We start from the raw sequence: 25658 nt of genomic DNA on the forward strand, positions 1-25658 counted from the left end.
AGTAGTCTTAAAATTGACATGTTATTGTTTCTTACTTTTATTCTACTTTTTAGTCACGTCGAAAAAAACTACTTCACATGTAAAAGAAATAATTGCTTCCCACACCAACAATGGAACTTATATCGGTCAGAGACTGTCGCAAAAAAGCAAATTCCAGAGATGGGTCTGTGGACTGTAGCAACCTGCTCTCCCGGTGAGAACAGTTGGTTCTCCTGGGCCAACAGTACAAGGCAGCACATTTGAGAAAGTATCAGAGAATGTGAAATCACATCCTCCCAGGCATGATGGAGAAAAAAGGACAAACTGCCCATCGTTATTCATCTCCATGTCCCATTATAACAGCAAGAAATACAAGACAATTTGTAAATTTTATTTGCAATGCAGAAGTTACAATGAATCAAACAGCTGGCAATGGAGTCCTGACTCTGAATTTAAGTTATAAAAATAACAATGTGCCGACTTGTCTCAGGAATGATGAAGTCCTTTTGCAGTCATCATATGACTTCAGGTTTTGATGTCATTTGTTGCAGTGTTGTCTGGAGTTCCGAAACTGGTCTGTTAGGGGTGATCTGGACAAGTCTGGACTTGACATCTGATAGTAGTTGGGCAACCGAATATCATAGTGATGTTTTTTCCCTATGTAAACCCTGTCGTTCAAGGCATAAAGTTTATCTGCAATGTCACTGCCGATTAAAACCGAAAACAGGCGGGAGATGTAACGATGCTGAGCAAAGAGCAGATATAATTTCTTTCTCCTCCAACACACATATCGACAATCAGTTTCTGCTGTGAGGGTTACCTAAAAAAACATAAAGACACATATAAAACAACACTAGGAAGCAAGATATTCAAACCCCAGTCAGTTAAGGTTTATTTTTATGTGTATGAAGTATGTGGCCTTCATGTACATATGCACACCACACGTGTGCAATTCCCGCAGAGGCCAGAAGAGGGCACCAGATCCCCTGGAACTGGAGTTACAGATGGCTGTGAGGCGCCACGTGGGTGCTGGAACTGAACCCAGGTCTTCTGCAAAGACAGCTAGTGCTCTTAACCTCTGAGCCATCTCTCTAGCTCCTTCAATCACATTTTTCTGCCCAAAATTTGAAGTGAACTTCTTACTGTTCATTTATGTTTAAAAAAAAAAAAAAGAACCTTAGCTGATACACAAAATATTTTAAAGACAAGATATTAAATATTAAAATAAACTACATAATGTATTACCTCTTATCTAACCACAATGCTGCACGCCCACGCTCCCCTTTCTTGTGTTTTGCACTTTGCAGAGCTACTGGTATGAAAATGCAAGAGGAAAGCTGGCTAATGTCAGAGGGATACACAGGTATGAAGATTGTGGACTTTTAACCCTCACATGGTCTCTCTAGAACAATATGGAATTTACAAATACCACTTTCGCATATTTCCATGAATTTGAATTCCCATGCGCATGTGTGTTTTGGTTTATAGGAAACAGCGCAGCACAATGAATGAAACCAACTGAAATGATTCTTTCAATGCTACCAACACGTGGCAGCACAGAAATGACAGCAGATGAGAAATAACTGAATCCCATCAGCATTTTCAAATTTCAAAAACCATTTGCTTTTGTGGTAGACGTAATTTTTTTTTCTCTTGGCATTTTCTAAACTATCACACAAACAGTGTTTAAAGTCAAATCTTTACGTATGACTCCCCATTGATGAGGTTCAACAAGGGAACCTCAGAGTTCTCATCACAGACTCCTTCCTGCCACATCTGTTCCTGTTCTCCCCGTGGCTGCCCCTGGGACTGACGTCAGCCAGCAGGACTCAGGGCTGGGGAGCTGGCATGAAGGAGCTGGCATGGGGAAACTGGATCCCAAAGTTAAATGCAAGTTAAGGCTATATTATACATTGTTCTATTGTTCGCTTTAAAACAAACAGCCATCTGTTTTACAAGGCTGGAGCATTCACCATGCAACCGACTTAGCCCTCACCTGGAAAATGCCTTCCTCTGTGGGTCTCAGCGAGTCCCACTCGGGAGAATCCAGGAACTGAAACGGGGAGATATAATGCAGGAACTCACCATCGACTGTCACTCTGATCCTGCCGGGACACAAGAACGTCAGTTACGAGGTGAGGAGACTGTGCGGACACAGCCGGGGCATGCTGTGCTGGATACACTCTCCCAGCCTCTGGTGACTCTTCTCTGCTGAGTTTTGAAGAACAAAATACTAACTTCATATACTACCATAGTCCCCTATATAATTTGGGTGCTGATACTCCTCACTCAGGAGTCTGGAATAGTAAGTAAAAGTCACCAAACATTTATCAAGCTGCACAGGTGTGAGATGAGTTCATCCCATGTGTATATTGTGCCTTCGAACAAGACTTGAGTGTCCTCAGTCAGATTTCCTGATTACTCAGGAAGGAGTTTAAGAGCTTAGTGGAGATCTGCCCTAAGCACCACTCTGAGTTAAAGGTTTAATCTTTTCTTTTTGTTAAAAATAATGCATTAATTTTTACTTCATGTGCATTGGTGCTTTGCCTGTATGTATGTCTGTGTGATGGTGTCAGATTCCTTGAAGCCGGGGTCACAGGCAGTTATGAGCGGCCATGTGGGCGCTGGGAATTGAACCCTGGTCCTCTGGAACGGCAGCCGCCTCTTCAGGCCCTAATATCTTTCCAATTACATGAAAAAATACATTCTTTTTGCCCCCTCAAACTTTTCCAAGTTTCGATTCTATACATAGATACTCTTGAAGTCGTCCCCCACCCCCACTTCTCACAAGGGGGCAAGTGCTAGAGTTTACTGAATAAATTTGATAATATGAACTTAAAAGTTCCTGGCTATGTGGAAGAATGCCAGGAGCGTCGACCAATGAGGAATCTACCAATCAAGCTGCCTGGTCCGCCTTGACTTTCAGCGTCGAGCTATGATGCCACTACTGCATTCACAGAACTAAATTCATGCTTTGGTTTTGAGACTTGTGGGTTTTATTTCTGAGATGAAAGAGTAAGGCTCTAGACTATTTCCTGGTTCAAGTGAATAAAACAATGTCCTTTAAACCCCCCACCTTTGGCATGTCTCAAAAGACTGCCTCCCGTCGCAGGGCACAAAACGCCACCCAGAGCTAAGCTGCACCAACATACAGAGCAAAGACCCACAGACACCCACTACGGAGAAAAGCCACACAGCATGGAGGGTACAAACCTTCCTGAGACAAGCATGGAAAGTCTATCTATGGAGGTCTTCCCCTGCATGGCGTAACAGTGCTCCTTCTCCAATGTGACCACTTCAGAGCTCAGAGCAATTGTCCTGAAGACGGGCAAGGGGATCCCAAGGGGCTTGAAAAGGGAGCTATACAGCACCTGGAACTCTCGGGCAAAGGTTACGCTGTGGACTTGATACGTGATGTGAACGAACTGCATGAAGCAGATGACGAACAGCACGAAATTCCAGGAAAATATGTCGGCAGCACAGACGTCTACCCACGCCCAGACGGCAGAGCAGAGGAAACCCAGGCCCAGCAAGCTGAAGACGTAAAGGAGCCCGAAGAATCCACTGCCGCCCATAAACCCGACCACAAACAAGATACAGGCGAGATGGTAGACGGCCCCTTCCGCCTCCTGCTTCCAGGCTGTGCAGAGTGGGTGTTCAGCCACCAGGCTCTTCCATACACTTGAATTCTTTTCCATGGCTGTACTGTCTGCCTCCCTCGTCAGTTCACTCTAGATGATGCTGAGGCTGGTGACGGAGTCCTTCGCTGTCCCATCACAGAATGTTGCTTTGTCTGCACAGGCAGGAGACACTGGAGCTGGCATGGAGGGGTCCAGTGTACAGGGAGCCCAAAACCGAGGGTTCCGCACCAGTTTCTTTAAGCTCATCTGGGCTCCTGATTCAGACCAAGTCCACAAAGATTTTGCTATTTCCTGCATAAAAGAAAAAAGGGACAGAGGATCCTACTTAGCAAAAAGCATTAATTATGCAAATTGGTCTTATGAAATCAGGGTGTTTTATGCACAAATATTAATTAAATTTCTAATAAAAGGATATTTACTAAAGTTGGCTAGCTATTTATTTGGGGGAGTATTCAGGTTAGTTTTTGTCAACTTGACACAAACTAGAGTCACCAGGAAAGGAACCGCAACCGAGGAAGTGCCTCCATCAGACTGCTGTAGGTAAGTTTGTGGTGGCATTTTCTTGGTTAATGGTTGACGTGAAGGGGCCCTGCCCACTGTGGGTCCTGAGTTATAGAAGACAGCAAACTCAGTAAGCCGTGGAGAGCAAGTCAGAACCAACACTTCTCCATGGCCTCGGCTTCAGTTCCTGCCTCTAGATTCCTGCCTTGAGCGCCCTGCTCTGATGTCCCTCAGTGCTGGACTCTAATCTGTGAGCTGCAATAAACCGTTTTCTCCCCAAGCCAGTGTTTAATCACAGCAGCAGAGAGGATACTAGAACACAGGGTAACTGAATCCTTCAGTCAGCTGCCCAACAGCTGTGGTACAGCATAACTCAGAATCAGTTGACACAAGCGACTAACAACGGGAAGCTACAGGCTTTCCCCACATGTATTAAATCAGGAGCGCTGAGGTTGGTTCCCAGGGATGTGTATTTTGAACAAGCTCTCTTCTCTTGGAACAAGATCCTCCTCTCTTGAGGGATACTGTCTGATGCTACAGTATTTACACCTTATACATGAGACATTTGAGGCTCAGAAGAGCCAGGATCGTGTTCAAGCTACACAGCCGTCAAAGCAGAGCAGGATTGAGCACCACTGCCCACCTGTTGGATCCGGTCGCATGGTCTGTCATGAAAGACAGTTGAAACTTGACACTATAAGGACCTCAGTAAACATAAGGAAACACATGGTCAGGAGAGAGATCTTTAAGAATACCTAACAGTCTGTGAAAATGTTTAATAAGTTAAATTTAGAGAATTTAAGAAAGTATATAGAAGAGAAAGTATATATGATTTTCTGTATTAGTGGATCAGATTAATATCACACGCATAAAAACACACACACATTAATTCCTGTTACTTAAACATTTACCAGAGGGCCAACAATATTATTGAGTCTGTTTCTCTGCTCTTTCAACCACATGGTAAAAATGTTCCCATGGTCTAAAGAGAGCCAGGTGCGATGAGGGAGGTCCAGGGTGAGTGCATCATTTAGCGCTCTTCCTCCACACTAAGGCTTTCACTGTCAAGTAACAGTTAGGTTGAGCCTTAAGGAGCACTAACATGCAAAGACCTTGAATGTGGATGCTGGATTTGCTTTCCTCCAGGAGACCTGTTGAAGTATCATGGACCACAGCCTGGGTCTCATAAGGCAAGAATAAAAGTCCACACACAGAAGTGAGCGTGTCTGACTGAGTGGGAAAGAACAGGGCATCAGTGACAGAACAGAAATAAAGGTGCTGCTGCTGCCGGCACTCCTCATTCAGGAACCTGTTCTCAAGTAATGAGAGCTCTGCAGGTGGATCAAACTGGAGGGGGGGGGGGGCAACAAACGGCTTAGATATACAACTTAGAACTACACTGTTATTTTTACTTGTTTTAAAAGACATTTCAAGCATCTTGAAGATCGCTAATTACAGTCAATCTGTGAGACACACCACTCAAGCAGCCCAGGATTCTGAGCATGCTCGGTTGCTCCTCTCGGAAAAAACAACACACAAAATTCTACGCTGCTGGACTGTCACAACAAAGAGCAATTCTTAAAAGTGCAAAGAGGAGTGAGGGCCGCAAATACCAGCCTGCAAATGTCACTCTCCTGCTGTTTTACTTTCAAAACCGGGCCGTTTTTTTAAACCAATCAATTCTTCTGGAAACTCAACCCAGCCACAGAAACCAATATGAAAAGAATTGCTAGTAGGTCTATGAACTTTGGTTTGAACTTCCTTAAAAATTTATAATCCCCAATGAAATGTTAAGACGGTGCTAATAAGAGAAAGGCCATGTAAACATTTATGGCGATTCAGAAAGGAGTACGGGGAATGGGCTCCTCAAAATGCTTTATCTGGAGGGTATGCCAGGGCCTCTGCATTCTAGGATTGTGAGCCAAAGGGTTCTAGGAGGAACTGTACTTCCGGCTTACTTCGGTTGCACTAAGCAGCCGGCTCCCGGGCCGTTTCTCCACCCTGGGCACAGCACCACTGAAGAATGCTGACTCGCCCTGATTGAATTACTCCACAGCCAGCTTGGTGTGTTTTTATCCAGTCACCATAACAGATGTACTTTATGAGACAAGGATGAACTGACAGGAGCAGGTGACAGGCAGGAAAGGGCCTCTGTCATGTGCCACCATCGCGATGATGACCAAACATGATTCATCCACCAGCCGCCTGCCTCCCAGACCCTCAGGCCTTTGTCATTTCCGTGTGTAAATAACTGCTGAAATGCCCAAGCCGCACAACGGACTCCTTCCCCAAGCAGTAACTGATCTTGCCCTCTGAGCTATAAATGGAGAGTACAAAATCTACCGAACCAACACAGCAGTTCCAAGCTTACCCGGCTGTTCTCTTAAAATCCTTATGACTGTGAGTTATAAAGGAATAAGATGATAGAAGGCTCCGCAGTAGCAGGTGGCATAACCCTGACGGTGCTTAGCTAAGTCATCACAGCAAGGGTGGGGGAGCTAGGCACAGCATGGGGGAAGTTCCTGGGGGAGCTAGGCACAGCATGGGGAAGTTCCTGGGGGAGCTGGGCACAGCCTGGCAAGGTCCCTGGCATCAGGGGGAAGGGTAGTTAGTTAGTCCCACCCTTCAGCACGGAAGCTCAAGTGCCCCTCTGTTCAGCTTCACCCTGGCCAGGAGGTAGCATGAAAGTGCTGGGGAACAGGTTTGCCATGAAACTGAAAACACTCCTCAATGGATGTTTAGGCGCTGCTGTGCCTGCTCGCCCTGGTCAGTCCATAACACTCTACTTCTGGGGGAGGGGGGGTGGAAAGACAGCTATTTGCCATAGTAGTTAACATGGACTGATTCTTCCTCTAGGCTTTGAGATTCAAAAGGGCAGCGAGGCCAGAGACAGATGGTATTGTGCGCCTGATCCCTGGCGTTCAATGGAGGATATTCTACCCCATGGGATGTTGAAATACCTTCCGGGTACCCTGAGGGCACAGATGCAGGGAAAAGCCCAACCTCTGAGGTACTTCAGCACAAATACACTGGAGAGGTGGGTAATCTTCACCCCCTACCCCCCTACCCCCCGTAGCCCCCCATCCTCCCACCCCCCCACCCCCCGGCAAAACAAACATCTGGACCAACTACAAATTCACAAATCCTTTGCCTACAAGCAGGAGTTTCTTAAGAGCATTTAATTACTGCTTTGACTAAAAACAACAACTAGTATGGTAGCCAGTGGTATTGAGTTAGTTTGGGTTGCCAGGCAACCTACAATCTCAAAATTCCAATATTCCACTCATTAATTAGAATCAGATCCCAACTTCAGTATGTGTTCAATATGCTAAGTTCTCACTTTCCCTGGCTGTCTTTTTCCCCCCTCTACTTATCCTTGAAAATGGTACATTTAGTCAATACCTATGTGCTAGGCTGATTTTTAAAACTATCTTACTCAATAACCCCAGGTAATTTCATCTCAATTTTACAGAAGAGTATTTTGAAATTCAGAGAAGGTTAAAAAAAAAGTTGTTCAAGGTCAAAGTGCTTAAATGTGACACATTCTCTCCTGCCCCGTCACCAGGACTTAGAAACCAAAGCTCTTTACCTCCTGTTCTCTATGAGAGCCTCGGAAAGTTTAGTCACCAACAAAGTAGGGGAAACACCACCTATTCTATCTTCTTAACCTGGTACCAGAAACCAGGTAAAGTGACAACTCCAGAAATCCCAAGACTCAAGAGGCTGAGCAGGATGATCTTGAATTAGAGGCCAGCCTAAGCTGCCTAGTGAGACCATGCCTACAAAGTAAATAGCAAGCAAATGAAAAGTAGCAGGTCCCCCCTCTCAGTCTCTTTGTGACCTCCCCAACCATGGGCTTCTGACTAGGTTTGTAGTATTAGGCATGAATTCTCTCCTGTTAAACAGACCTCAAATCGAATCAGAAAACAGTTGGTTACCCCGTAACTGCTATACCACTATTGCACCAGTGGGGGCAGTATTGTACCAACAGGGTTCACAATAGGATGAGACAACTGACGACTCCTCTGCCCCTGCAGCCTGCACAGTCCATTACAGCATGATGAAAGCTAGCCAGCAGGGAGGAAGCCTGAAGCTCCATTTTAGCTTAATTTTTCTGTCCTGAAACCAAAGTGTATGCCACCTTCAGCAACAGGGTCTTATTACCTAGGTCTGGTGCATTACCAAGAGCAGTGGCAATAGCCTGTATTGTTTGGGGGTCTTCTGGGATCTCCAGAACTAAGGAACTAACAACTAAGGAAGGTTTGTCATGCCTACCTCTAGGATATTCCTTTAATTACCTACAGCTTCAGGAACAGCATTATCCACCCATATACAAACACACACACACACGTACACACACGTACACACACACACACGTACATACACACATATACAAACATACACATATACACACAAACACACACACGTAGACACACACACCCATACACAAACATACACATATACATACACGTACACACATATACACACGTACACACACACATATACACACAAACACACACGTACACACACATACACACACATATACACACAAACGCAACCACACGTACACACACATACACACACACATATACACACAAACACAACCACACGTACACACACATACACACATACACACACACACACACACACACACACACACACACACACACACACACACCATAGCACATGTGTGGAAGTCAGAGGACAAACTCCAGGCTTGGTCCTCACCTTCCTTGTTGGAAACAGTCCCATTGTTCCTCACTGCAGGATACACTAGGCCTGTGAGCTCCTGGGAATCCTCCTGTCTCCGCCTCCCAATCCATTGTAGGAGCATTAGGTTTACAGATACACGTGGGCGCATCAGGCTTTACATGAGTTTTTGGAATTCAAATTCAATCCTCATCCTTGCATCACAAATGCTTTACCCACTGAGTCTTTTCCCGAGCCCTTGTTTTTCTGAAACCATATACATTAATAGTATATGATGCCAAGTGCTCTCTTTGCTGTTATTTTCTGTCCTGTGTTCTGGCCTCCTCTTCATCCTGTGGACCCATTACTGCCCACCCCTCTTCTTTCCAGAGGGCGTAAAGCCCCTCTCTGGAAGCCAGCAATAGTTTTCTCCTGAGTTCAGTATTTCCTATCAGGTCTTCCCAAGTCACTCACATCTGAGTCACCTTGGTGGCTAAGCTGCCTGACTCAGCAGGTAACAGTGCTGTTTACTCACTCATGAGGACTGTTTTCACTACTTTCCTATTGCCATGATAACACACCATGGTCAGGGCAACTCATAAGACAAAACGTTTAATTTGGGGCTCATGACTCCAGAGGGTTGGAGCCCCATGCCTATTATCGGGGGAGCATGGCGGCAGCCTAGCAAAGTGCTGGGACAGTAGCTGAGAAATCACCTCAGGAGGCAGAGGCAGTTAACTGGAGTGGCTTTTGAAATTTTAAAGCCTACCACGAGTGACACACTTCCTCCAACAAGGCCACACCTCCTAATCCTTCCCAAACAGTTCCACCATTTGGAGACCAAGTATTGAAACACAAGGGCCTGGGCATCGGGGGTGGGAGGGTGAGGGTAGGGGGTGGGGGGCACTCTCATCCAAACCACCACAGTGCCGGAAATGTGGATCCTGAAGGCCTTATTGGGTAGCATACACGTGTCTCTAACTCCAGACCAAGATCTCACCTGCGCTTTCAGCCTTCACAGGTAGGTACCCCTTTCAAACACATACATGTCTGTTCATACACTCACAGAGATACACACACAGACATAGGTTCCAGACATAAATAAAATGATTTTCTTTTCTTTTTAAAACAGGGCCTCATTTTGTAGTTCTGGCTGACCTGGACCTAACCTGACTGTGTATTATAGGCTGGCCTCAAATTGACAGACCTCTGCCTGCCTCTGCCTCTGCCTCTGCCTCTGCCTGCCTCTGCCTCTGCCTCTGCCTCTGCCTCTGCCTGCCTCTGCCTCTGCCTCTGCCTCTGCCTCTGCCTCTGCCTCTGCCTCTGCCTGCCTCTGCCTCTGCCTGCCTCTGCCTCTGCCTCTGCCTCTGCCTCTGCCTCTTGAATGCTGGGCTTAAAGGCATGAGCCACTATACTCAGCCCAATAAAACAATTCTTAAAAATAAAATAAAATAAACCTTCCCTCTTGATAAGATACTATCACAGGAACAGGAAAGCTAGCACAGTTGTTCCCACGTCTCTTCTTTGCTTAGGAAAGGAGACATTTTTCTTTCTCACTTTGATCATTCTAAAAGGGCTCAAGATTTGTGGAGATTTTATATAAGTAAAGTGACAGACACTTTCTAGGCTATGGGTTTTTTTATGGTCTTTTACTTTTTAATTTTAATTTTCTTAATGTTATGTATATGATTGTATTGCCTGCATTGTATTTGTGCACTGTGTGCATGCTGGATGCCCATGGAGCATTCCTCCACTTAGTGAGTGGAGGAAACTCTTTGTGTCCTGGGGGCATCAGGTCCCCCAGAACTGTGGTATTGACAGTTGTGAGGCCCCATTTTGATGGTAGAAACTGAACCTGAGTTCTCTGCATGTTCTTGGCTTGAGTCAGGACTTCAGAAGCTGTGCTCTGCAAAATGGCATCTGTTAACCACATACGATAAACCATAAAGTCTCTCTAAAAATTACATGTGGCTTGCATTATATTTCTATTGAACAGTGTTGGTAGAGAGTCTCTCAAGTAGCAAGAGGGGAATGGAAAGACTTGGCAAGATGCTGGCGAACAGTGCACATGTATAATACATTAACATATAAATATGCAAGAATCAGCCAAGATTATGAACAGAGAGTTGACACAAATGTAAATGAAATTGGCTACAGTATTCATGCACCACAGGCAATCAATTGCTACCTGAGGCGATGTCACCATCTGGTTTCTGCCCACAGGAATAGGCAACCGTACAGGTATAGATCCCTTTATCCTACCAAAGGGAACACATTTTCCTTTTACATTAGGAAAGTTTCACTTGCCCAAGTAATATGATTACTTGAACTAATTCTTTTATCCCATCTTCTGGTGACACTTCATCAAATACATGACTACAGTGAAATCACAGACATCTTTGTGCCCTTCTGGGTTCCAGAGGGTTCGCACCAGTGATGGGTCTCACTTAGTGAGTGGAAGAAACTCTTTGTGTCCTGGCATTCTGCAGTCTGGACTGAGCCTCTGATGGTGAAACAGTCACCCCTGTGATTAAGTTATGTGGGCCTCAATCTGAAGATGGGGGTGGGGGTGGGGGGAGTGCAGGTCAGAGCTGTGCTCCTGAAGACCCAGAGGAAGGCAAGCACGCAGGTTGTGATTGGTCTGGGGAGTCCCTGAGGAAAGGACCTGAAAACTGTCTATGAGATGAAAGAAGTTCTGAACCAACAAGACACCAGTAAGGTAATTAAGACCTTGGTCCTATAGTCCCCGAGAACCGATATCCTCCAACTACTTGAGAGTTTGGAAGACTGCAAACTCCAAATGAGAAATGAAATGTGCTTGACTGAAGATCTGTGAGAGAGAGAGAGAGAGAGAGAGAGAGAGAGAGAGAGAGAGAGAGAGAGAGAGAGAGAGAGGCTAAAATAAGTAAGTTAGGAGGAGGGGGTTTATTAGGATTTGGCTTACACTTCTGCATCACATCACAGTTCATCATAAGGAAGTCAGGACAGGATCACAAACAGGACAGGAAGCTGGAGAAGGAGTTGATGCAGAGGCCATGGAGGGATGCTGCCTACTGGCTTGCTCCTCATGGCTTGCTCAGCCTCCTTTCTTATAAAACCCAGGACCACCAGGGAGGGTTGGCACCACCCACAATGGGATGGGCCCTCCCATATTAATCACTAATTTTAAAAAATGCAATGCCCTGTAGGCCTGCCAACAGCCCGATCTTATAGAGGCTTGTTTGGTTTGGTTTTCTTTGCTTCCTTGCTTGCTTGCTTGTTTTCTGAGACAGGGCTTCTCTGTGTAGCCTTGGCTGTCCTCAAACTCAGAGATCCGTCTGCCTCTGCCTCCCGAGTGCTAGGATTAAAGGCCTGTGCCACCACTGCCCAGTTGGAGGCATTTTTCTCAATTGAGGGTCCCTCCTCTCAGATGACAGGCACACACACATACAGCAATGACAATAGAAAGCCAGTCACACAGTTACTATACACAATGCCTTTCACTAAAATAATACTAGTATTAATGGCATTCAAAGCACATGTCGATGAAGCACAGGACACTCAATCCTCGCTACATTTAAGTCAGGAAAACACAATGGTAATCACTTCTTTGAAGCGTCTAGAAAACTAGGCACAGAGAAATGCTGGAAATCGCTTCAATCACTGTGGTTCCCAGAGCACTCTTCCTAGAGCCAGGAGGCTGCTGCACTGTCAAGGCATTGAGTACTTGGGAAACTTGCAGAATAGTTGTGATATACATATACCAATCTCCAGAATGCCTCAAAGACTTGTATTCTTGGATGGCTTCTACAACAGGAATCCTTTAGTATAGGAAATGCTAGTCACCCTTACCAAATGGCATGACACTGCTAGTCTACTTTTAGCCATCTACAGGCAATTCTGCTATAGCACAGCATATGCGAGCCTAAAAAAAAAAAATCACTGCACTGTGCAAAACTGCAACCTGAGCCGTAGGGAGGAAAGTGGATTAGAGATTTGTCTAATCCTTTACCTTTGTAAAAGGATAAAAACTTAATAAAAAAAAATAGTACCATGTTATATATGTAAAATGGATTAAAAAATACACAAATATGACTTTGACCTTTAAAAAGACCTGCAACCTGCCTAGCAGTGAGACCACTCCGCCCCCAACCTCAGAAAAAAAAAAAGAGAGAGACAAAAATCTGAAGGGTTGGAAGGGGGCAGGAAGTGCATGTACAGGGAGGGTTGAAGCAGGTGGATAGGTGGGAGGAACGCAAAACTTCCATGTCCCACAAGTCCTGGGAGCATCTTTCTGGCTTTAAAATGTAGGCCAGAGAAGCATGCCTGTCTCATCAGACACTCTGTTTTGATCCATCGTGCAGTTTTCCTCAACTGACTTCTAGATCCTGGCTGGGAATGTTTTTAGTTTAGCCCAACATTTGGCAACCTCCAAGCAGCCATGGCTAAGGCTCAAAGAGCTGCCCTGCAGCAGGCCACAACCTCTTTCAAGGTATTTGTGAACGGCTTGCACTGTCTCCTCACCCACTTGCCCCACACTCCTTCTTTCTGTATTTCTTTAAGCCTCCTGTCTGACCTGGATTTTATTCCAGGCACAGACTTTTCTCTCGACAGCTCTGACAACTGGCAAAGCGCGTTATCGCCCTCTCCCTCACGTGATACCCTGACACAGTACCTGGACTCTTCCAGAAGCTTCCATTATTTCTCTTCCATGTGAAGACTTTCTACTAGCAGACACTGGTTGGCACTTTTGAACCGAACTGTGTAGACATGTTTGGAGTGTTGAATGAACATTTTCTTTTTCACATAGGAAAGGATATACATGTGGAAAAAAAAAACAACCCCAGCAAAACCTGACATCAGAGGGCAATGTGTGATGAAGGCAGGGTATCTGAGATGTGTGTGTTGGCGTTTTGTGTATTTCCCCCATGGCTTAGGGTACCCGGTCACAGGCTAATACATTCGCCAGCACTTTCTTGTGTAATAAATCACACAGGAGGAAGCAGGAGGGTTGCACACACTCGAGTTCTTCCTTAGTGTGTCAGCTGTGTTTGAACAACACTTTTCTTCAAAACATGCAACAGAGCATTGACTCTCAAGTAACCAGTAAATCAGTTTATGCAATAATGCAAACTCCTTCTCTCATGGAGCTGGCCTTTTACTGAAATCCAAGTGTTGATACTATATAGATCTAGTTTCCAAATTACAGGGGCCATTTGCCTAATTAAAATAAGAGCTGTGCACAAGTAACACTTAAGAGTCATCGATTGAGAGCCAGTGGTTCCATGCTGATTTTTAAGTAAATGCTGTCTTAAGAACAGTAGCACATCCTGTCCCAGGAGTGTGATGCGCGCTCAGCACGGGCAGGTAAGCTCTGCAGGGCTAAACCACCCTGTGTGTGCTCCTTTCCCCATTCCACAGCAACCACACGAGGCACGCCTAAGAGATATACTCAAGTTCTTATGCCTACCACAAAGACTTCCCTTGCCTCACAGACTACAGACACGTTCCTCAAGGATGAAAAATTCACTATTTTGTTATAGTATTCATTAAACAAACAATAACCCGCATGAGTCACGCTTTACTGAGCTGGTCTACAAAAGTATATCAGCAGCACCCCTGCCTTCCTTGCCATGTCAATCACATAGCATGCACTAATGATGAACGAATATTTAATGTCTGCCTAAAATACTCACTATGATAAATCTGTAGTTTTAAACAATGTTTTAAGGCCCTAGTTCCACAAGTTTTTTTTTAAAGGCGAAACCAAACTCTTTAGTTAATGTTTCCTCTATGACAACTTCATCCAGAATATATACTGCATCCTGATCACTGTCTTCCCCACACCCTCGCATCTCCCTCTTATCCCCATCAGCCCCATCCCAAGTCCCTTTCCAACATTCATGACTTTTGGTTTGGTTTTGTGCCCACCCAGGGTAAGGGTGGTCCATTTGGATGATCACTGGAGCCTGGTAAGTTCTCAAGGAGGTACCAAATTGAACTCAGTGACTCCTCCTCCCAGAATTCACCGGGAGTCAGCAGCTGAGCAGTGAGGGATGCGGGAAATACATAAACCTTTTCCATGCACCTTTCCTCCAATTTTACAGAATCACCGTCCTTCTACCATCACATTTTCTGAAACTAACCTTCAAATTAAAGTTAGCAAAGAGTTAGCCTCTGGTCCACATACACATGACTACAACTGAACCGCATCCAACTTGGAAAAGGTATTTTTCTTAGATAATTAAATATAAGCGAGAATGAAGAAAATATAAATATTCTATTAATTTGAATTTATGGTATTGACCTAAATGGCTCAGCAAATGAATTGCTTTACCTCTTTTTCTTTTGTATATATGTGTGAATGGTATATATGTTGTGTGTGTACAGGTGTGTTTGTGTGTGTGAATGTGTATTTGGAGGCCAGAGGCTAACACTAGAAATCTTCTGCAATTGCTTGCCACTCTGTTTTTATTTTAGATTTATTTTATTGTATGTGTACGAGTGTTTTGCTCACACGTATGTCTACGTACTAGATGTGTGCTTGGTGCCTGAGGAGGTCAGGAGAGGATGCTAGATCCCCTAGAAATGAAATTATGGATGCTGTGAGCAACAATATGAGTTAGGGATCCAATGTGGGTCCTCCGCAAGAGCAAGTATTCTTAACCGCAGAGTCATCTCTCCAGCTTTTTTGTTTGTTTGTTTTGAGATAGGCTCTCCCTTTGTAGCTCTAGATGGCCTGGAACTCAGAGATCTTCCTGTCTCTGCCTCCAGAAGACTGGTATTAAAGGTGTGCATACCCAGACTAGCCTACATTATTTTCTGCAACAAAGCTCACTACTTCGGCTTGACTGGCTGACCACCAGACTGTAGGGATGCACCTTTCTCCACTCTCTCAGCACCAGGGTTACAGGGCACATCAGTGTGCCCAGCTGCTGCTTCTTCTTCTTCTTCTTCTTCTTCTCCTCCTCCTCCTCCTCCTCCTCCTCCTCCTCCTCCTCCTCCTTCTTCTTTGGTTTTTCGAGACAGGGTTTCTCTGTGTAGCCTCCACTGTCCCGGCCTCACTTTGTAGACCAGGTTGGCCTTGAACTCACAATGATCTGCCTGCCTCTGCCACCCAAGTGCTGGGATTAAAGGTGTGTGCCGCTGGCGCTGGCTGTTTTGTAAATGCTGGTCCTCACGCTGGGAGGCAAACATTTCACTGAACCATCTCCCCATTCCTCCACAAAGTTTCTGACCTTCGCAGTCAACTCTTGCTTTTACTAGATGTCTTTGGTTACACAGAAATCAAGACCTGGTATTGGCTACTGGATATATTTATATAAAGATTACATTCTCCTCCACCCCCTCTTTTTTTTTTTTTTTTTTTTAAGGAGTTAGTCTGAGGTGATCAAAGGAGAGAGGCAGGATATAGGAGATCTAGGTACAAAAGGGCCTGGGCACTGGTCCTGACTCAGTCATGGCTCTTCTCTGGGCCCCAGCTGGCTCCTCTCAATTGAGGATTGGTTGGTTTTCTTCAACGCAGTCTCACTGGGTACACAATTCACACCTACGGGCAAAAGCAATGCCCAGCAGCAGATGGCCAACAGGAACTCAATGGTATTTTTGCAGGGTTTTTGTTTGCTTTCCTTTTTCTTTTTCTGGCTTCATGATGCCTTGTTTGGGCTTTTTTTTTTTCTCCCAGATCTTTTGCTTATATATTATGACTTCCAATGTTATTTTTATAGGTATCCTGTGTGTAAATATGTGTGTCTCTGTGGGTGTTTTTGCTTTTTCTTGGCTCTTTGTTTTTCCATTTGTTTGTTTTTGTTCTATTTTGGTTTCTCTTTATTTTATTTTGTTGTTGTTATTATTGTTATTATTATTATTATTATTATTATTATTATTATTATTATTATTATTATTATTATTTTAGATGCCTGTTTGTATTCTAATAAGAGAGAGAAAGAAAAAGAAAGGATGTGGCTTTGGGTAGTCAGGAATGTGGGAAGGAGTTGGAGGAGGGGAACAGTGATCAGAACATGTTGTATGAAAAATTATTTTTAATAAAAATGATTTAAAAAAGAAAGAAATGAGAACTGATAAGTATACTCATCAGGGGATACACCGAGTGGTTCCTTCAGCCACGGTATCACCAATGTATATGAGTGAATCCATCTGTAAATAGTGCCCTCAGCCTGTGCACGCCACATCCACAAGGGCGCCCGTCCTCCTGAGCTCTGGCTGCCTGTGGTGAGGAGCCTATCTATGCTGGCAGATCACCTGGGTGATCATTAGCAGCCAGGACTCAGACTTTGCGAGAGCTCTGCTGACTTTGAAATGCAAGTTAAGTGGTGGTTCTACCAGCTCTGTCAAGAGACATTGCTGAAAAGGCTTAACACCGAAAGCCAGACCTGCTTGGTCTACAGCCTCGCAGCTCAGAGACGCACAGAAACCTGTCAGGTGGGGGGAGCAAAGACCAGATTTGCTACGTTTACATCTTTTCATGGCTAGCTTTCTTACCTACCAAGAGGAATTTCTTTGGCATGAATGACTTTGACAAGAGAAAACAGAATTTTTATGTTAACCGCCCTTGCCTACCTGACCAAGAACTGGGCAAAGACAAACCACTAGTTAGTGCTGCCATTCATTGCTAAGATGCACTTCAACATTAAAATGAGCATTAATGATCGAGCATAGATGCCACAAGATCAAACTCTAAAAGGTGTGAAGTGTTTTGCTTCTTTTTTTTCTATAGAAACCCCATTTCTTTTTGTAGCAGGAAAAAAGGCACCACTATTCATGTTCTGCACTTTCCAGAGCAGTTATAACATAAGGCAGCATGTATGTGGAGCTTGGTTTTTAATGTCATCCCTTTGCTGAGTGGGGGAGACTTTTTGAATAGTGAAAACTAAAGTTTGTCGTGGAGAACTCTAAACCAGAATGTTCACTGCTGTAGGAACGCTGTGGGGAAGAGGTGTGTGTGTGTATTTTTCCCTTTAGTTACAAACAAAGAAATGAGTTGGCCACATCAGGATCCTAACAACCTTATTCGTGACGCTTTGTTGTCTCTTTTAAATTACAGTCTACTCATGTGGTAGAAGCCACAGTGAGTGTGTGAGGTCAAAGGGAAACTTGGAGCAGTCAGTTCTTTCTTTCCAAGCCTGGCCTGATACCCAGGGACAGAACTCAGATCATCATACGTGGCAATAAGTGTCTTTACACACTGGCTGTCTCCCCAGACCTACTGAGAAGTGAACAGGAAAAAAACTAAAACTAAAACAGCATGACTGATATGGAAGGAAAAGTTAAGATACTGTAAGAATTACTGATGTTCAAAATAAATAGAGGGAGATATATTAGTAATGGAAATCATCCTCAAATTAAGAACAATAAATTATTCCAATGGAGTGACCAGAACAAGTTTCATGAGAAACTGATACAGAAATTATGACACAGCCCAATTGAATTGCTAAACCTCAAGAAGAGAAACTCGGAAACCTCAGAACTCTAAGCAGAGAAAGTAAATCAATTGCGTTGGGGGGAAATTGTGATGCTGACCTTGGACCACAGCCACATTATAGCCTAGATAGCTTGCATTTTAATCACAGGGAGCCACACACAACCCGCTCTTGAGACACATTTCCTTTTTAACTGGGAAACAACTGTTATCACCCTGGACATTAAAACATTAATATCTCTCCCACTTCCCTGCTTTCTTCTTTTCTCTCTCCTTCCTCCTCTTCTTTCTTCTTTCTCCCTTGCCCCCTTTCTTTGCCATATAGCCCAAGGTAGGCTCAAATTCATGGTGTTCCTTCCTCACCTTCCTACATCTTGGGATTACAGCTATACACAGCCATGCCCACTCACTACTGATGCCAAGTTCTCTACATTTTTTTTCTTACATTGAAATATTATTTTTTTTAGATAAGAAAAAACACTATTGTTATCTTATGAGAAGAAACATTTTAGACAAACTGACCACGGTGGGGGAAAAAGGGCCTCAGTCCGTAGGCACACAGAGGGACTTGGAGGATTTGCCCGGCAGAACCACCCTGGCACAAACCTCCAAAACTCGAAACAGGACAACAAAGCAAGGAATCTCCATGCTGGCTTTAACGAGGCACCTGCCACATTTGTGTGGAGTGATGAGTCGGCTGCCTATGGATGGCTGAAAGCCAGCTGTTTAGGACTTGTTGAAACCTGGCCATTTGTTAGAGAAAGCATTCACGTTAATTGGGTTTCCAGTGGATTGAGGGTGAAGTTAGGTTCAGTTTGTTTTAAAAGAACAAAGTAGGGCAACAAGACTAGACTAACAGCCTCCTCTGTTTCTGGGTCTGGCTCCCGCTCTCAAGGCCATTGCTCTCACAGTACTTAGAGTTCCACAGAGACAGAGATGGGCCAAGTGAGAGCCGGACGAGCACTGTTCAGCTCTGTGCCTCAAAGAGGGAAGCCAAACTACACAAGGTCAAAGGGGAGCCTAAGAAGCCAAGAGGCAGAATGACGGAAGGATACTTCCGTCAGCTCCTCGGAGTTCTAAAGGAAGTACTCAGAGAAGCAGGGACCACGTCTGCTAAACCAAAGGGGCACTCTGAAGAAATGGCAAAGGCTGAAATGAAAACCTACATTACGCCCCGCCCCCATCCCCCCCCAACCCCCAACCCCGCCGCCCCCAGGGGAGACCAAAGAGAAAGTCAAGGACTTCCTTGGGCCTTTTTCTTTTTCTGTCCTGAGTAGAGTCCCAAATCAAAGAAGGACGTCCTGGCTGGTCCATTAGTGATGCCGCAAAGAAAGCAGCTAGGAGAGATGTGGGCAGCACCGCTGCGGATGACAAGAAGGCTGCCGAGCTGAAGGAAAAATACAAAGACGATATCGCTGCTAAAGGAAAACCAGACGCAGCGGGAAAGGGATGGTCAAGGCTGAAACGAACAAGGAAAAAAAAGGAAGAGGAAGAGGAGGAAGATTAAGACAATGAATAAACTGGTTCTAGAACAGTTTTTTCTTGTCTATAAAGCATTGAACCCCATCCCCACACACAACTCACTCCTTTAAAAGAAAATAATTGAATGTAAGGCAGTGTAAGGCTTGTTTTTAAACCGTACAGTGTCTTTTTTGTATAGTTAACACACTACTAAATGTATCTTTAGATAGCCCTGTCCTGGTGGTATTTGCAATATCCACTAACCCTCCCTGGGCTTTGTAAATCGGCATGGAAACTTAAAACAGGTTCTTGTTAGTTCACAGGACATATTAGTTATATGTGTGGAGCGTAGTTTTTGATTGTTTTGTTGTGTTTCGTCTTCAGTTGTCCTTGATGCAGCTTATATGTGGGTAATTGTTATTCTGCCAATGGAATACCTGTTTGTATTGACATTCTAAATGCTTCTAAATAAATACAAATGTTTGTTAGGAACAAAAAGTTTCTGCCTTTAAGAATGTAATTTGTAAAAAAAAAAAAAATGTAATGTGTATAAATGTACACTAAGACACACAGGGTAACTTTCACTCCGTGGTAAAGAGGCAGATCTTGTTGGGCGAGGTGGCGCACGCCTGTAATCCCAGCACTCAGGAGGCAGAGGCAGGCAGATCTCTGAGTTCAAGGCCAGCCTGGCCTACAAGGCGAGTCCAAGACAGCCAAGGCTACACAGAGAAACCCTGTCTCGAACACTCTGCCCCCAAAATGCGGATCCCTGTATGATGGGACACTTTTCCTTTCCCTTTTTATGATACAGCAGCTTCACTTTGCATTCTTTATATGATTTAGAAAACAGTAAGGTGATTTTACATTAAAAAAAAATCAGGGACTGAAGAGATGGCTCAGCAGTTAAGAGCACTTGCTGCTCTTGCAGAGGACCCAGGTTCAGTCCCAGATCTCACATGGTGATTCACAACTTTAGTTCCAAAGGATCTGACAGCCTTTTGTGACCTCCATGGGCATCAAGCATGCATGTGGTGCGCATACATACATGCAGACAAAATACTCATGCACACATGAAATATAAAGTATAAAAATGGTTTTAATTTCAAAGATAGTAATGCATTAACACAATAATCAGAACTTTAAAAAATCAACACTATCATATTTTCTTTAGATCTTTTCATCATTAAATCCACAAGACACTGAAAATCACCATGGCTTTTACTCTGAAGCCTTCCCTGCCTACAGATTCCCTATATAAAAGGAACATTAATTTATATTCAAATACAAAAAAATGCATTTTAAATCCATATGTAATTTGAAATTAAATGTTGAGTTAGTAAATACTTCATTTTTCCAAATCACATTTTTTCCAATGAAAAAATTTTTAATTTGGTATATGTGCTTAATGTATGTATGTATGTCTGTGTTTGTCCAAGTGTGCATACATGTGGATACATATAGAGATTAGAGTCCTATGTCAGTTGTTTTCCTCTATTGCTCTCTGCCTTAGTTTTAAAAACATGACCTGACACGCCTGTAATCCCAGCACTGGCAGGGGGCAGGAGCGCAGGGGGCAGGGCAGAGTTAGGCCAACCTCCAACCTTTATGCTATCCTGGTCTACAGAGTGAATTCCAGGCTACACAGAGAAACACTGTCTCAAAAAACCAGAAAACCCAAACTGAAACAAAACAAAAAGCAAAAAGAAAACAAAATAATGGTCTGACACTGAACTTGGAGCTCATTAATGGTCAGACAGGTTGGCCAGCAAGCTTGGGGGCTTGCCTGTCCCCACCAGTGCCCAGCCCTGGGTAACAGATGTCCTGTTCACAGGCTGGAGCTCAGGTCCTCATCCTGAGTGGCAGGGACTTAACTGACTCTCCAGCTCCTGGATGAATAATTTTATACACATATAAAACAGAAAAAAACAGAGGCTGAGGTCATAGAGTGCTTGCTTAGAATGTCAAAGGTCTTGGGTTTAGTTCCCAGAACCGCAGGGAAAAACCATAGAGAAAACAGGATAAAACAAACTCAGTATCCCATTGCTAATAGTTAACAAATATCAAGATTTTTCATGACAAAGTTGTGAGATTAAAATAGAAACTGAACTTACTATTTAGCCTGCATGTCATTGTCTGCAGACAAACACCTTTGGAGGAAGACAGGCCACCAGATGAGCTGTGTCCCTGTTGTATGTGGGTATCAGACCTCACAAACACCAACCCCTCTCAAAGAGCAGCAGTTCTACCATCTAAGATTTTTTTTTTTAAGATTTATTTATTTATTATTTATCCTGCCAGTATATGTGTGTGCAGGCCAGAAGAGGGCACCAGACCTCATTATAGATGGTTGTGAGCCACCATGTGGTTGCTGGGAATTGAACTCAGGACCTTTGAAAGAACAGACAGTGTTTTTAACCTCTGAGCCATCTCTCCAGCACCCCCATCTAAGATTCTTACAGATCCGGGTTCCCTTGTCTGGAATGCTCAAGAGTACAAGAGAACAAATTTCAGAATTGTTTGAGTTCCTTCTGTGTCACTGTGATTAAAAAAAAAAATTACCTACAGGAACAACTTGAAGGAGACACAACGTATTGGGGCTTGTGTTTTCAGATACAGCCCAGCAAAGGAGTTTGTGTCTCAGAGACAAGGATGCAAAGAAAGCGGGAATACAGGAATAGGCCAGGACAAGATACAGCCACAAGGACACACCCCAATGACACTGTCTTAGGGTGTTATTGCTGTGAAGAGACACTATGACCAGGGCAACTCAGAGAAAGGAAAACATTACAGTGGGGCTGGCTCACAGATTCAGAGGTTTAATCCATTGTCATCATGGCGGGAAGCATGGCAGCGTGCGGGCAGCCATGGTGCTCGAGCTGAGAGTTCTACATCTAGATCCACAGACAGCAGAAGGAGACTGTCCCCCTGGGTGTGGCTTGAGCATATGTGAGACCTCAAAGCACACCTCCACCATGACACACTTCCTGTAACAAGGCCACACCTACTCCACCCAGGCCACACCACCAAACAGTGCCACTCCCTATGGGCCAAGCATTCAACACAAGAAGCTGTGGGGGCCAAACCTATTCAAACCACCACAGATGTAGTCCTCCCGCTAGGCCCATCTCCTACCATTCATCACCTGCCAGCCATGCCACCAAACCATGAACAAACCAGTCCAGGACTGAATTCACCCAGTCATTACGTCAGAGCCCTCAGGATCCAGCTGTCTCAGAGAATGGCATCACAGACGTGCTTAGACATATGCTTTCGCCTGTCCTTTCTTATTTAATCAACTTGACAAAACTAACCCTTCTTCTAAGAACTGTCTGGATTTTTGGAGAGACTCTCCTATGAGCTCGGGAAGTTGCTCATCTTCCTGACGGTGCCCCAAACCCCTTTCTTTGCTAGTCCTATTGTGGCCAGTTTGATTGTGACAGCCCCTGCAGGTTATTTCTGTTAAAGAACAGAAAGTGGCAAGGGGACAGTCACTGTAGTCTGTGAGAATTAACCCTGGATTCTCTGGGCTGGAGGAGGTCTCTGCATAATTATACTGCTGGTGATTTAACCCATCAACCTTTGGTTACTAATTAATACCAATAAGGAGTTTTCCTTTAAAGTATTTTCTATATTTAGATTTTTAAAATTTCCCTTTCCTTTAAAAAATGTAATTAGTGATCCAATATGCTTCTCTATTCCAACTCCAGGTAAATTCAAACTCTGTATTACTCATAACCCTAGCTGACCAGTATAATTCCAAAAAAAAAATAATATCAGTTTGAAATCGCAGTTTGCAGGCTTTCATAGCCACCACAGACATTTTTGCAAAGCACCTTTGAAATGTCCTGATTCGTGGCTTGTTTGTTATGCACCACAGCAAATGCTTCCCAGTTCTTCTGGTCTGCATGGCCCACACTCAGACAGAGCTACACAGAGGTGCTGTGGCTGTCCCTGGAGTGAGCCTGGCAGTTGGTACTCTAGGCTCGTGGCTTCCTGTGACTTCTTTGTATTCAACAGCACAGACTGAAACAACTCTCAAGCACCAGCTACACAATGATTCAGCTATTTTTGAAAGACTAATTGGATTAATAAGATTAACCATAAAATGCCTCCCATTTAACTATAAAGTTTTGACAACAGATGTAATGTAGATTTTAATGTAGATTTCCGTTTGGATTTGTATCTCAAATTCTTGATAACTACACACAGATTTTTTTCAGGACGTAAGAACCTCAGATTATTAGGGATCAGGAACAAACTAGAACTAATTCCTTTACTTTTTCAAGTGGGGAACCGGATCCAATGATCCAATAGTTTTTTTGTTGTTTTTTTTTTAACTTCCACCAAGGACAACACCAAGTTACTGTAATAATACAGAGTGAATATTTTCATGCAGGGGAACAAATAACCACTAAGCTCAAAACCAACAGGCACCAATCCTCTTTTCCAAGGTTGTCACTAAGTTTCATTGCACTTTGTAGGGCCCCCAAATTCAAAATAACTTAGTACACAGAAGAAACACAGGTAATTTTGTTTTGTTGTTTATGATTCAATTTTCCTTTAAAAGTGGGATTCTAAATCTACTTTTAAGTAATATATTACATTTTATCTTTTCAGTACTTAACTAACAGTTCTCTCTCTCTCTCTCTCTCTCTCTCTCTCTCTCTCTCTCTCTCTCTCTCTCTCTCTCTCTCTCTCTCTCTCTCTCTCCCCAGTGTTACCTGGCTAAAACTTCTCCCCTTCTCCCCTCAATGCTGTTACTACATTTTGATACTCTGTCTTTGATCTCTTCCTAAAATACAGACTCTCAGAACTACACAGCTATAACCAACCTTGATGATGACTTCTGGCCCTTATAAATTTCGTTCTTTCTCTGGCAAGGGGATCCCCAAACACAGAGGGGTCAGAGCCCTAGCTACACAGACCCTTTATCATGCATGCTGTTTCTTAGTCCGGGGAGAAGGGAAGGCATTGCTGTGGGGCACGACCTGGAGAAACCGACGCCCGCTGGGGCCAGGATGGCTTTTCCCCCTGAAATCTTTTCCTCTGGGCACCAGGTATCTAGGGCGCCGCGAAGGTTCTGGAGCGCCAGTCTGGCAGCTTGGCAGGTAGGACAGCTTGCTCTGCGACTGACCCTGGCGGGAGCTGCGAGCCTCGCAACGCGCACTCGGCGCCGGGGTGCGCGCAGAGGGGACGCGCACCAGGGTCTTGCCCTCTCCTCGTCCCCGGTCCCGGCAGCCCCGCAAAGTTGCTCCTGCGCGCAGCTCTCCGCTTACCTTCCCGGCCCTCGCGCCGCTCCCGATGGCGCCCGAAGAACTTTCCGGGAGAGTGCGCAGGGGCGGGCGGCTCGGAAGGCCCGAAGCCCGCTTCCCGAACTGCGCCCGCCCTGCTGCCCCGCCGCTCGCTCCTGGATCCCGGACGCGTCCTCCCGAGCCAGCTGCCGCCGAGCGAAGCCGCTCCCAGCGGCGGGGACGGGCTCGGGCGCGCGCTCCGAGGCACGCGGGCAGCCAGCGGGCGCCACCGGCGTGCGGGACTCCCGAGGCCCTAAGTTGGCAAAGACAAGCTCCTAGTACCGGTCTTTGGTTACCCTGGGTGGAGAGTGATGGAGCTGGGCACCAGCACAAAAAGCAACTGTCTGCCTTATCACCCCACTGCACCCCGGCAAAGAGAAGATAATCACCAGACGGGAGTGGGATGTATAGATATTCAGGGCAGAGAAAGGGCAGTGTTTATTGGTGGGTAAATAGGTTAAAAGAAAACCTGGTAAAGGACATAGACCATCATAAAATAGAAATAAGTTCAAGCACAACTGCCACATAAGCTCAAATAATAGGCAAACGTGCAGTTTAAAGCAATTGTCACACGCATTTTTGCCTCTAAAGTTTTAATTTTGTTCAGGTGACCGAACCACGTAGTGATTGTGAATAAACTACAGACATGATTTTCCAGGATATGGTTGAGGAGAAGGT

General features: G+C 44.6%; 1 protein-coding gene across 2 annotated transcripts; it reads right to left on the reverse strand.

The window, feature by feature from the left end:
* Positions 1-349: 349 nt before the first annotated feature.
* POPDC3 (popeye domain cAMP effector 3) lies at positions 350-25344 on the reverse strand. Of its 2 annotated transcripts, none has more exons than XM_084777093.1 (4): positions 24966-25344; positions 3193-3911; positions 1976-2084; positions 350-799 (listed from the first exon to the last, which is right to left on the reverse strand). In XM_084777093.1, exons 2-4 carry the CDS (start codon positions 3675-3677, stop codon positions 518-520), a joined length of 876 nt encoding a protein of 291 aa, XP_084633219.1. In that variant the 5' UTR covers positions 3678-3911; positions 24966-25344; the 3' UTR covers positions 350-517. The 2 variants fall into 2 exon arrangements, with proteins under 2 accessions (XP_084633219.1, XP_084633220.1); XM_084777094.1 differs by lacking the exon at positions 24966-25344 and adding an exon at positions 4765-4835.
* Between the last annotated feature and the right edge of the window lie 314 nt (positions 25345-25658).

The sequence above is a fragment of the Acomys minous genome (genome assembly GCF_964271855.1).
Source record: "Acomys minous genome assembly, chromosome: 3".
NCBI lineage: Eukaryota > Metazoa > Chordata > Mammalia > Rodentia > Muridae > Acomys > Acomys minous.

Excerpts from the sequence above, each read along its gene's own strand:
- POPDC3 (XM_084777093.1), bottom strand. The coding sequence starts at position 3,677 with ATGGAAAAGAATTCAAGTGTATGGAAGAGCCTGGTGGCTGAACACCCA. Across the intron at positions 2,085-3,192 it reads TCCATGCTTGTCTCAGGAAG|GATCAGAGTGACAGTCGATG; the intron begins GTTTGTACCCTC and ends GTGTCCCGGCAG. Across the intron at positions 800-1,975 it reads CAGAGGAAGGCATTTTCCAG|GTAACCCTCACAGCAGAAAC; the intron begins GTGAGGGCTAAG and ends ATGTTTTTTTAG.